The following is a 13195-nucleotide window of genomic DNA, read 5'->3' as shown; positions in this document are numbered from 1 at the left end:
TTTATATTCCTGTGGGTATATACCCAGTAATGGGATTGCTGGGTCAAATGGTATTTCTCACTTTAGGTCTTTGAGGAATTGCTGCACTGTCTTCCACAATGGTTGAACTAATTTACACTCCCACCAACAGTGTAGAAGCAGGGAGTTCTGAAGATGGAATGACTCCTCAGAGCTGTCTGAGTTGAGACAGGAAGAGGCTGACCTCTCTGCCCCACAATGATCAGTCTTTGGGTAAGGGCCACACTGAGAAGGAGGTGTATACTGGTGTCATTTTGTCCTCTGAGGCCATCCCTGTAGGGTGCTCTCAGCTGATGGCTGTCTGCTTGAGCATTCATTGCCAGAGAGAAAGTCTCTTTGCCCTTATGGGGCTGACATTGAAGCAAGGGAAATAAATGATAAATGAATGAACAAATAAACAAGATCATTTACAAGTGCACAGAAGACATAACAAGGTGCTCATTTTACAGTCAGGAAAGCTAAGATGCCAATAGGTTGAATGACTGAAAACCCTGCCTCCAAACCAGGTCTCTGTGGCCCCCAAAGTCATCCCCTCTGCTGCCCAACAGGCCTGTGCTAGTCGTGTAGAGTTAGCTTGGCTCAAAATTCAAGCTAAGGAACTGGGGCTTGATTCTGTAGACAATGAGGAGGCTTTGGAGGAATAGGATAAGTCCATTTCCAGGAAATTTCACTGGCACAGGCCTGCAGAATGGACTGTAAACTCAAAGAGACAAGAGCTAAGGATTTTGGTAAGAGGTGCCTCTTAACAAAGTGATCTGGGTCTACAGTGATGATGTGCTTGCTACGGGAACTGGTAGTGGAAAATAGGACTGAATCCCTTAGGATGCTTTTGGCTGCAAGTAACAGAAAACCCCAGCTGAAAGTGACTTGATCAATAAAGCTACAGAAGTGGAAGTTCACTGGGTTTTCAGTCCAATCAATTGTCCAGAAGGTCATTAATCCTAAGTCTGCTTCCTGTTTTGGTTCTAAGATGCCTGCTGGTAGCAACTGGGCTACATGCATTTCTTTCTTTTTTCTTTTTTTTTTTGCCAGCACTCAGTAGAAAAGCTAAAACTTTCTATTTGACCATAGAAGTCTTTCTCTTCCATCCAGTTAAGTCACATACTCACCTCTGGACTAATAACACATACCAGAATCCACCATCTTGAGTTGGGATGGCCTCCAGCTTCCCTTGAAGAACTCTCCTGGAGGAATGAATTCCTGGGCAAATTCATGGCTCTCTTAGGAAGTAGGAAGGGCAAGAATGGATACTGGGAGGTGGGGGAGGCCAGCTTGCCTGCTACTCAGAACAAATAATTGGGCAGTTTGCAGACAGGACCCAGTAACAGATTGGATTGAGAAAGAGGGATTAAACAAAGTATCAAATAGAACTCCTAGGTATCCAGTTGACAAGCCCAGGAAGATACTATTGCATTGACCAAAATTGAAGAGATGGGAGAACAGTTCACCTTTGGATAATTTGAGTTTGGGGGGATGAGGGGACATCTAGACCATACTGTTTTGCAGCAGCTAAGGATACAGGTCTTTGAGCTTGGGCTGAAGGTCTCCTGGGCAGGACAGAGCCCAGGAGAGAGGCCTGGGAGATGATGACATGGCTTCTGGTCACCAAGAAGTGGGAGCTGAAGTCAGGAGCATGTGAGGGAGCCAGCTGCAGCAGGGACCAAGAAGGGAAGGCTGGAGAGAATTCTGAAGACAGGACTCTTCCCAGCAGAACTGCCTCTAGGATGGGGTCCCTGCCCATATGCACAGTGACAGCACACAAGGATGTTCACTGCATCAGTGTTTGAGATAATAAGATACTGGAGGCAATGTAAATATCCATCCTTAAGGAGCTGGCTAAATTAATTTTGATGTCTCTGGTATATGGAATCCCAAGCAGCTGTGCAAAAAAGAGGATATAAAAGTTACATGATGGAAAAATCTCTCAGAGGTATCATTAAGTGAAAAGATGCAAAGGTGTGTATGATATGCTCCCATTTGTGTTAAGAGAGAACATATGATATGCAAATGTATGCTTGTTTATTCATAGATTATTTCTGAAAAGTATCGGAAGAAATTTTTTGTAGCAGTTGCCTCTGGACAAGGAGGAGCCTTGGGAGACTTATTCTTTCCATTTTAGCTGCTGGCTGTTAGAATTTCTTTAACCATGTGCCTTTATTACCTATGTAAAAAGATCATAAAAATAAACACATAAGAAATAGGGTCTTGGGTATCAAAGGTGTTGGGGAGTTTGAGGACCAAGAGGAGGCCACTGGAGAGTGCCAGAGAATCTGGAGTCAGCAGTGATGGGGAAACATCAGGGGGAGGGGCCACAGGGGAAACTGAGGCACTGATTGTTCACTTGAGAGAATAATGAAGAATAGGAAATGGGGATAGCTAACTGGGTTCATAGAGCACCAGTACATAAATCACAGGACACTGTTGAAGGTCCCCAGTGAGCTCTGCACAGAAGGTTCTGCACACTCTCTCAAAGCTGGAGGGAGGTCTAAACAGGTCTCTGGAATTGCCTCCAAGGTTTCTGCTGTCTATTAAGGGGTCTGGTACAAGCAGAGACCATCTTCAGAGGGGTGATTCTTAGCAAGCCAGGCCTGGAAGCTGAGAGAAAGGGCTGTGGGGGATGAGGAGAAGGAGCGTGAGAAGGCATCATTCTGATATTAAGCCTTCATGAGCTACCACTGGGTTCAGAGGCTTCTCACCTCTGCAAGGGTGGGAGGAAGGCTGGTCTTTGCCCATTAGCAGCTGGTCCAGCTATGAGGCTGAAGGAGCTGGGAGGAAGAGCAGGAGGCTGCAGCTGCTCAGGGAGCCAAGATCATGGCTTCCATTTTTGATACAGAAACTCAACATGATGGTCTTGGCAAACAGGGAGAATGTCTTGGTCCTTTTAGGTGTCTATAACAAAATACCACAGACTGGGTGACTTATAAACAACAGAAATGTATTTCTCACAGTTCTAGAGGCTGGGAAGTCTAAGAGCAAGACACTGACAGATTTGATGTCTGGTGAGAGCTTGCTTCCTGGTTCATAGAAGGCAACCTCTTGCTGTGTCTTCACATGGTGGAAGGGGCAAGGTAGCTCTCTTGGGTCTCTTTAAGGGCATTGTATTAGTCTGTTCTTACATTGCTGTAAAGGAATACCTGAGGCTGGGTAGTTTGTAAAGAAAAGAGGTTTAATTGGCTCACAGTTCTGCAGGCTGTACAGGAAGCATAGCTCAGGCATCTGCTCCTGGTGAGATCTCAGGAAGCTTCCAATCATGTTAGAAGGTGAGGGTGGAGCAGGCATTTCACATGGCAGGAGTGGGAGCAACAGAGAGAGAGTCGGAGGTGCAGGTGCCACACACTTCAGAATACATCAAGGGGATGGCACTGAGCCGTTCGCCCCCATGATCCAAACATCTCCCACCAGGCTCTGCCTCCAATGCTGGGAATTCCATTTCAACATGAGATTTGGCAGGAACAGAGGTTCAAACCATATCAGGCACTAATCCCATTCCCGAGGGCTCCACCCTTATGACCTAATCACCTCCCAAAGATGTCACTTCCTAATACCATCACATTGGGGGTTAGGATTTCAAAATAGCAATTTTGAGGGAGACACAAACATTCAGATTATAGCAGAGAATATTTACCAAAATCATAATCACAATCATAAATAAAATAACAAAGAATTCTAGACTCTTCAAGCTGCATGGAACCTGAGATAATTTTCTCATTGTTTTCTGAATTGTGTCCTTAAATATCATGAAAGCCACTTCATGGAAGCAGGACTGTGGCCAATGAAACTACACACTACACTTCCTTCTTAGAAAGTCTCCATGCAAGGAAGGACATTAAAGGCACTGAGAAGTCCTGCATTAAGAAAACTTGTCTACCTTTGTTCAACTAGCTTTTTCCCAAATGTATGTAGTCTTAGAAGCTCCTGCTCCCCCTTTTTAGCATAGCATCTAGTGGTGATCTTCAGACCATGCTTTGGAAAGTATTGTTTTGGTTTAAGCTTTTTATTTGATAGGTGAGGTAGCTAAGGCTCAAAGGGGGAAGTGATTCTCCAAGGCCACACAGCCAGTTGGTAAAACAATGGAAATGAGAAGCTAGATCTTTTGCCTTTTGCCCCAGAGGCCTTTCTGCCAACCTGTACTGCTCCTGTCCCTCATTGGAAGAGACACCTTGACAGTGTGGACCTGCCACTGTGTCAGGATCCAGGCAGTGGTAAGATGAGATTAGGCAGACCCAGGGGACCAGCACTGGGGAGGGCCGAGCTGAGATTTGGAGTCAAACTAAGGTTAGGGCATCTGTTGTAACCAGTCCTTGAAAGCTAGGAAGGCTATGTCCAAGTGGGTGCCAGCTGCTGATTCTCAGTCAAGGAAGACAAGCCTTCAGGAAACATCTTCTGGAGCAGTGGTCCCCAACCTTTTTTGCACCAGGGACCAGTTTTGTGGAACAATTTTTCCATGGACCAGAGTGGGGCGATGGTTTCGGGATGATTGAAGCACATTATATTTATTGTGTATTTCATTTCTATATTATTGCATTGTAATATATAATGAAATAATTATGCAACTCACTGTAATGTAGAATCAGTTTGAGCCCTGAGCCCTGAGCTTGTTTTCCTGCAACTACACGGTTTCATCTGGGAGTGATGGGAGACAGTGACAGATCATCCTGCATTAGATTTTCATAAGGAGCGTGCAACTAGATCCCCCACATGTGCAGTTCACACCAGGGTTTGAGGACCTATGAGAATCTAATGCCACCAGTGATCTGACAGGAGCTCAGATGGTAATGCCCGCTCACCCACCGCTCACCTCCTGCTGTGTGGCCTGGTTCTTAATGGGCCATGGACTGATCTGTGGCCTGGAGGCTGGGGACTCATGTTCTGGAGGACCTGAGATGTTTCCTGGAGGACTTGAGAATTATCATTTACTCTTAAGAGGAATTGGGATGCCAAATCATTGTTTCTCAAAGTGTGTTCTATGGAACCCCACTCTCTAGCCATTCATGAGGATTGTGCAAGGAGCTCAGACCCTTGTCATAGCAGCTTAGGACACGTAGAATTAAAGAAAAATTCTGTGGGGCTTCCCCACATCTTTAATATGCTACTGTCACTGTGAGTCACTGTGGTAGGGAAGTGATGTGTAGGGTTCTCCAACTCATATGACCAGGGAATCCCATCTGCAAGGAACCTCTCTCTGTGAGTTTGTTTCATGGACATAAGTTGAGGAATTTATGTTGTTGTAGATCAGTGAAATTTATGCTGATTTCTGTACCCCTTCCAACCCCACTCGAAACATTCCTGACCTTTCCCTTTTGAAAAGAGATTGGTAGATGTAGCCAGCAAACTTCTCCCCTGCTGACATTTGTTCTTCCATATTCCAGAGCAAGGAGATTGGCCTGCAGATGCACGAGGAGCTCCTGAAGGTGACCAACGAGCTCTACACAGTAAGTTCTGCCCAGGCTCACTGCTGTTTTGGGATTGGGTCTCCTGTCTTCATCACCAGAGCTGGAGGGAAGCAAAACAGAGCTCTGGAATGACCCCAGGCCTTTTTTGCTGCGTTTTATGCTGAGTGACAGTGGGTCGTCATGTCAGGATGTAATGACTCACAGCCCCAGCTTCTGATTCTGTACATGTGGAGCAGGGCCTGGGCTTGTCTAGTCTGTCAAAATTCACGAGAGATTCAAACGACCTGCAGCTGTGGGACGTGTTACCTGCAAGAAGAGGGCACAAAGTCAAGGCCAGGGGAGTGTGAGTGTGAAGGCTCCTGAAGGCAGGGATGTGAGTTTTGGAGTGAGGCAGCACAGGCTCCAGCGGAGGCCCCTCCTTACTGACTGTGGGACCATAGGCAGGTGGGCAGTTTGTCTGGGTCTCAGTCTCTGCATCTGCAAAATGGAGCACGGTTCCGAGGATCATGGGAGGTAATGGGGTGAGCCTGCATTGCCATCTCCAAGGCATAATTTCAGAACATCACAGTGTGGTCCACAGCTGACTTTGTTACCTGCTTGGAGTCAACATCTAACTGTGCTTGAGATGAGTTTTAGAATCCAAGAAGGTGAGCAAATGGGGACACAAACACGTGAGGCGATGATGCAGGAACTTTCAGACTGTGCTTTGGGGAGCCTACGGCTTCCTCAAGAGGAATGTGGGGACCTCATGGAGAGATATGGGGAGTGGGGTGGGTAGACCCAGCAGGTAGAGCTCCAGGCCCCTCAGTCCTACCCAATCAGAACAGAGGAGAATGTTATGTTTTAAATAGATAGGTGTCCTATATAGCATTTCATGAAAAGTGTGTTTGTGTGTTGGGGAGAATCTGCTGCTAAAATTGTATTTGAAAATCCCTGGTATGAGGGGAAAGAACAGCAGTCTGTGAGATGCCCCTTCTGTTTGGTTTTATTATCTTTCTATGTTTATATCCTGTGTGGCCAGCAGGTGGTAAATTCCTCAGAAGCACTGAGAGCCTTCGTGGGAGGGTCTGGACCTCAGGTCAGAAAGCCTGCCTCAGATCCTAGCAAGCTACGGAACTCTAGGCAAGGCATTTTTTTCCTGGGCCTCAGTCTCCCAATCAGTAAAACGGGGCTGCGAGTTCTTAGATAAAAGTTGAAACTTTTAATTCTGTGATTCCAAATTAAGGAGCAAAACTTGAGTTGTGGGTAGTTTTTAGTTGAGTCATTCTTAGCAGAAAGGAAGAATTGCTGCTTGAGAATGCGTATTGCTTTGCATCAGCTGGTCACTGGGGGGCAGAGCAGCCTGCTGGGTTAAGGCACAGATTTTGAAGCCAGAGATCTGAGTTCAAATCCAGGTGTTAAGTAGAAATACTAGTACCTGCTTAGTGCACATCCTTGTGAGAATTCGAGGAGATCCTATATGCAATGGATGCTTAGAACAAAGAGAAAAAAAGAGCATTCTGTACCAGAAGTTCTGAGTGTCACTATCATCATCATCACCATCATTGGTTCCTCCTTGATGGGTGTGAAGTAGGCTGTTGTTGTACATACTAACGGTGGGGGGAAGGGTGGTGACAAATAATGCAAGCCTGGTAAACCGAATGGGATTGTCCTGCTCAGAATTCTGCAGCGAGTTTGACTAGACCAGGTGCTCCCCAGTCTAGGTCCTTTTTATGTTCCTCAGGCTCCACTTTGAATGGGTCACTTTCCTCCACAGTGTCAAAACAACTTAGCCCCAATGTCCTGGGACCCCCCAGTCATCCCCACCTAGGTCTCTAACTTTTGCTGTGACCTCCAGAGGCGCTCCTCTTCTTGGTGCCCTCTATTTACACCAAATACCTTCCCCCTCTGCTGCTTTTCCCCTGCAATCCCTGCTGTCTATACCTACCTGTTAGTGTCATGCTCATTTTTCAAACTCAGACCAAACCCCACCACCTTCAGAATGTTATTACCTCTCGGCTTCAAGTTCCTATGGCAGATGTACCAAAATCTCTTGTATCTTTATTGTCTATATCCCGTCTCCCAACATATTGGAGTGTAAACTCCCTGGGAGTCAGGTCTTGGCTGAGAAACACTGCATGAAAGGCCCAAAGGCTCCATTTGAACCCAGCTGTGTGGCCTTGGGCAAGTCCCTTCACTTGTCAGTTTCACCTGTGACAAACAGGGATGGTCATCTTTCTGTGGTTTGTAGACTAGACAAGGCCAGGTGATGGTCAGAGATCAGGAGGACAGTGGCATCTCTCTGTGTCCTTCAAGGTCCCAGTGTCCAGCAAAGTGGCCTGAATCCAGCAGGTGCTCCATGCACACCCCCCTGTGCTGGCTGCAGGGCAGGATGGCTGGACAGAAATGCCGCTGGTATTGGAGACACAGGCCAGGCATGGTGGCTGAGGCCCCAGCAGGACGAGCCGTGCCTTGCCATTTCCACAGCAGCCTGGTGAGGGTCACCAGAAGCTAGTGGAGGAGGAAGGGTCCTAGCTCTCTCCTTTGGAAGAGTGGGATCCTCATGGTGCCAGCACACCCCCTGTGAAGATCATTTGTTGACTACACATGAGTCTTTAGTAGTTACTCAGAAACTCAGTTAAATTAAAGCATTTGGGGCCACGTGCTGTGGGCCCAGAGCTGCAGTAGGGCACAGTGGGGGATCATGAACATTCAGAGTCTGTCTCTGTCAGAGTCTTGTACATCCTTGGTACTTCCAGGGTGCTTGTTGAAGCAAAGGAGGGAGGAGGGAGGGACGAATACATGAAAGAAACTGGTCTTACTTCTAAGGAGTTTGGAATCTGGGCAGAGAGATAAGAGTAGTGTGTGAACCACTGGGGCTTGGCAGGGGGTGGAGGACTGGGGGAGGGATAGCATTAGGAGAAATACCTAATGTAAATGACGAGTTGATAGGTGCAGCAAACCAACATGGCACATGTATACCTATGTAACAAACTTGCACGTTGTGCATATGTACCCTAGAATTTAAAGTATAATAATAATAATAATAAAAAGAGTAGTATGTGAACTGTTGATAGAACACAAGTCAGAGCCTAGTATGTGCTGGACATGTGGGCTCGCAGGGGAGGTACCTCTGGGCTTGGCTGTGTAACTTGCCTGTGAGCTCTGTGGGGCTGGACCTTGTTCCCCACAGTGTGCCCAGAGCCCCTGGCCAGCCATGCACACACATAGGAGGAGATGGGTGTGTATTAGTTGAGGGAGATGCACGTGTGTGAGAGATGGGTTGAGAGGAGGAGGGAGGGAGAACAAGAAGGAAAAAGATTCAGAAAAGTGGGCTACTGTGTTCCAGGGTGAGCTTTGAGCTTGGTGCCTTTAGATGGGTAGGAATTAAAGAAGCAGAGGGAATGAGAGGAAGAGAGAGGGAGTTCTCAACAGGGAAGGCAATGCAGAATCACAGAAGTGCACACTGATCACAGACAGATCTGGGTTTGAATTCCTGCTGCACCACTTACCAGCTTGGCCAAGTCAATTAACCTCGTTGGCTCTCCTTCTCTTTGTTGCCAAACAGGGATGATCCTAACATCTGTAGCCACTTCATGAGTGCTTATGATGCATCTCACTCTGTATTAGGTATTTTATATATATTATTTAATTAACACTCTTACATTTTTACAGATAAAGAAATGGAGGCACAGAGAAGTGACTTATTTAAAGCCTTTGTATCAGCTATCAGTTGCTGCGTAACAAACTACCTCGAAACTCTGTGACTTAGAACAACCACCATTTTCTGTGCTCGTGATTCTGTGGGTCAGCAATTTGGGCAGGGTTCAATTGGGGCCACTCATGTGGCTGCAATTTTCTGGTCAATTAATAAAAGAAAAAAGAGCCCAAAGTGAGCAAACCCCAGTGTGCAAGCACTTTTCAAGCTTCTGCTTGTGTCATATTTGCTAATATCCCATTGGCCAAACAAGTTACACAGCCAAGCCCAGAGTCCTGGGTTAGAAAAGCAAGGCCCCCTCCCCTTGCAGAGTCACAATGCAAAGGGCCATGCCTGCAGCCATGCCAGTCATGATCACAGTCCTCTTTGCAAACAGTTCACTCCAGCCACCCAGCTGCTGGCGGCACTATGTGCCCCAAATTCGTGCTTCATTGCTAGGGATTTCTTTTGAGCACTTTCTAGTTACCATGCCTGGTTATACAAGTCTACCGTCCCCCTCCTCCCTCAGCCCTAGGGTCATTACCACGGTCACTGAGGAACAAATAATGCAGAGAAAGGATTTTCCAGTAAGCTCCACTTTTTTTCTTCTTAAAGTTCTGTAAGGGAGGTGGTGGTGGTCTGTTCAGGGGGTCCTACAGGGTGTAATGATAGTGGAGATAAATGCTAAAGGCCCCCCATCACTTGCTTTAGAGAAAAGGCTCGTCTCTATCTGAGGCTAGGAAGGATGCAGAGGAGACTGCAAGGCCAGGCATTTTGTTCATTCATGTATTCATTCACTCACTCAATAAGCCTAGTCCTTATCACCCAGTCCTTATCTGCTCAGTCCTTAGCACCTTGAGGCACCTCCTCCCTAAAGCATGCTAGCATGGGTGTTTATGCACATGCGTGCACACACACACACACACATATTATGCATACATGCATGTGCAGTTTGACATGCACCACACACTAGCACATATGCACATTCACATGCTTGCATGTAAATACACATATATGCAAGCATTCACACATATATATCCCACTCCACTTCTTTTCCCTCGAACTCCCATCAGCGCAACACAATATAGTTCTTGTTCGTGTATTGGCCTGGGAGAAAAAAAGGGCAGAGGTAAAGAATGTGGACCAGTATGGCAATCCTTCTAGAAGAGGCAAGTCAAAACAAAACAACTCACAAACTATAAGCCCCACTGTGTTTTCACTGTTCAGCTAAAAATGTGTTCAGATTTTCAATATATCTCTATATTATGAAATGCATGTGTGTCAGTAACTAGTGAACGTCCAGCATCCCCCCACCTATCTCTTCCTCTGTGTTCAGCAGCTCTGCTCCAAACTGTGGGCTGGCCTTCCAAGCCCAGGGCTGCAGGAGAGGCCCAGTGACTATGTTATTTGCCATGTGGGGAGGGCCTGAGGAGTGTCCATTCATACCTGGCAGCAGCTGGTCACAGGTAGACCCTAACTGGAACCATGAATCACTCTACCTTTTACATGTTCAAGCCTTGATTGATTGTGTATGGGCTCAGGGATATGACATCAACTCTGGGCCAACAGGCAGACCTTGGCAAAGGTGTCTCCCTCCTCATGACTGCCCTCAGAGATGGGGGTGGTGGAGACAGCTGAGACTGGGAGCCCAGGAGCCTGAGTTCTGGTCCCAGCTCCACCCTGGGCTCACTGCGTGTCTTTCTAGGATGACATTCAGGTACAGCCCCACAGCTTCATCCTATCTTTGGGCCCTCTGTCGTTTACTGAATATTTTTCTTTAAGTTGACCTCCCCTCCCTTTTTAAGCTCCCCCAGTGTTAGTTAATTAGTGGAAAGCAGCCCCGCATGCTGGAAGAGCACAGGTTTTAGAGTCAGCTGGGCCTAACTTGAAGGCCCTGCCACAGAAACCCTCTGAGCCCAGTCCCTCCCTGGAACATGGGGCTGCTGCCAGTTCATTTGTCTGGTTTATTCTGGGGAGAGTGATTGTCATAGAGTATAGCCCAGTGCCTGGCAAACCTGAGTCCTGAGTCATTGTGTCTTTTATGAAAGAACGAGGCATAAATATTTTTCCTACATAGTTTGGAATCTTTCTTCTCCATTCCCCATCTCCACTGGGCCAGCCAGAGCCCTAAGAGTGTTTTGCTGGAAAACGTGCAGCCACCTCCTCCTTCATTTCCCATCCTCCAGACGTGCTCTCTGTGATGCTGGCTTCATACTTGAGCTGGATGACTTTCCTTTAAAAAAATTGTTTAATATTTAAATTTAGAAATAGAAGATACATACACTTGGTTAAAAAAAAAGACAGTAATTAAACAATAAAAGAAGGTACACAGGAAGAAGCATGTCTCCTGACTCTTTCTCCATCCCTGTATAACCTCAGTTACTAGGTTACTAGTGTCCAGTTAGCCATGTCTCCTTCCAGAGATCTTTTATCCATCAGTCAGCACACACGTTTGGGCATATCCCACACATTCCTGTTTTATGCAAGTGGTGACAACTGTACTTACTATTCTGCATCTTGCTTTGTGTTTGTAGGTATATTTTGGAGATTGTTTCATCTCAAGAATAACTAGAGCCTCCAATCATGTACAGTGCTTATTGAAGGCCAGGGGCTGGTCTAAATGCTTTACTTGTATTGATCCATTTCATCCTCATCATAATCCTTTGAGGTAGGTGGCATTATGACCACGCCCATCTTAGGGATGAGAAATCTGAGGCACAGAGAGCCCAGGTGGCCAGCTCAGGGTTGCCCAGAGGGGAAACAGCAGAACCTGCTCCAGACTCCGAGTGCTTAAGCACTCCCCTACACTAGTGATATAAATACATTAAACTATTTATATGACTATATAGAAACTACTTATCTGGGCTGGGCTTGGCTCACGCCTGTAATCCTGTCACTTTGGGAGGCCAAGTCAGGCAGATTGCTTGAGCCTAGGAGTTCGAGACCAGCCTGGGCAACATGGCAAAACCCTGTCTCTACAAAAAAGTGAAGACTGCAGTGAGCTGTGATTGCACCACTGCACTCCAGCCTGGGGGACAGAGTAAGACCCCATCTTAAAAAAAATTTTAAATTTGAAGTTAAAAAATAAACTACGAACCTGCATTTATTGTGGAAGGAAATGATACTTCATATTAGCAGATGAAACACAGTTTGGTATAAATAGAAACGTTCTGTTAGTTAAGTGAAAATCAAGCAATGTTGTGCATTCAAGCTTGTGCCTGGCAGAGCGGCAGGCGAGAAGCTTTGAAGATGTGTGGGCACCGACTGGTTTTTCCTCCTGATGTAATCAGAAGGATCCTCAGAGAGCTGAAAGGGGTTAATAACAGTGCATTAAACAATGCAAGAAGGTACACAGAGAGAAGCATATCTCCTGACTCTTCCTCCATCCCCATATCACCTCGGTTGCTTTGTTACTAGTGTCCAGTTTGGCAGTGTTTCCTTCCCATGACACCGAAAGTCACCTTGCTAACACAAGTGGAAACACTGACCCAGTGCCAGATAGTGGGGCTCTGGCACTCAGTTTCCCCTGTCTGTGGAATGAAGGTGTGGAGTTTGAGGAATGCTGAGGCTCCTGCCAGGCATTGATCTTCATGCCACTGTGCCCTGGAAGGGAGACCAGGGTCCTGGCTCAGACTCAGGGCAGGGCAGCTCTGTGGGGCTGTCACAGCCTGCCAGCCAGGGTGTGTGCACAGTGTCATCCAGGGATGGAACTGGTCCTCAGCAGAACGGAAGAGGTTTCTCTCTAGGTAACCTTCCCTTCTCTTTCTGCTGTCCTGCCCAGACACCCATTCACTAAGAATACATGTGTTGATCATCAGCATATCCAGACCATGAGATGTGGCTGCACACTATGACAGGTGTCTTAGTGGGGATACGACAGTGTGAGGGAACATGGAAGAGGGGGTGATGAAATCTACTGAGCATCAGGAAGGTGCCAGAGAAGAGATGGTATCTGATTGACAGTGGACAGTTCCTGGGTGCAGAGAGGGGCAGAAGGAGCAGCACTTAGAGCGGTGGGAAGCAGCACCCGGGATGTGGGAGGGAGCCTCCGCCCAGTCAGCACTGCTCCTGAGTCACTGCACTGAGCCTGGCCAGTTGGGATCAGGAC

The 13195-nt window shown here is 46.9% G+C and overlaps 1 protein-coding gene and 1 long non-coding RNA gene across 10 annotated transcripts in view; one reads left to right on the top strand and one right to left on the bottom strand.

The window, feature by feature from the left end:
- SRGAP3 (SLIT-ROBO Rho GTPase activating protein 3) overlaps window positions 1-13195 on the top strand; it is a 269948-nt gene that overhangs the window by 165357 nt on the left and 91396 nt on the right. For all 9 annotated transcript variants that reach the window (XR_009213058.1, XM_032149572.2, XM_032149571.2 and 6 more), the window contains exon 4: window positions 5388-5450. Coding sequence is in view for 8 of the 9 variants with exons in the window: in XM_032149572.2 (XP_032005463.1) it covers window positions 5388-5450 (63 nt within the window). In the remaining variant the exon portion in view is untranslated. The remainder of the gene's footprint in view (window positions 1-5387; window positions 5451-13195) is intronic.
- Window positions 11108-11710, bottom strand: LOC131383217 (uncharacterized). The gene is made up of 2 exons (XR_009213059.1): window positions 11594-11710; window positions 11108-11320 (listed from the first exon to the last, which is right to left on the bottom strand). It is a non-coding gene; the product is annotated as an uncharacterized LOC131383217 (long non-coding RNA).

Source organism: Hylobates moloch, unplaced genomic scaffold (assembly GCF_009828535.3).
Source record: "Hylobates moloch isolate HMO894 unplaced genomic scaffold, HMol_V3 SCAFFOLD_4, whole genome shotgun sequence".
Taxonomy (NCBI): Eukaryota; Metazoa; Chordata; class Mammalia; order Primates; family Hylobatidae; genus Hylobates; species Hylobates moloch.
This window is presented reverse-complemented; position numbering and strand designations above follow the sequence as displayed.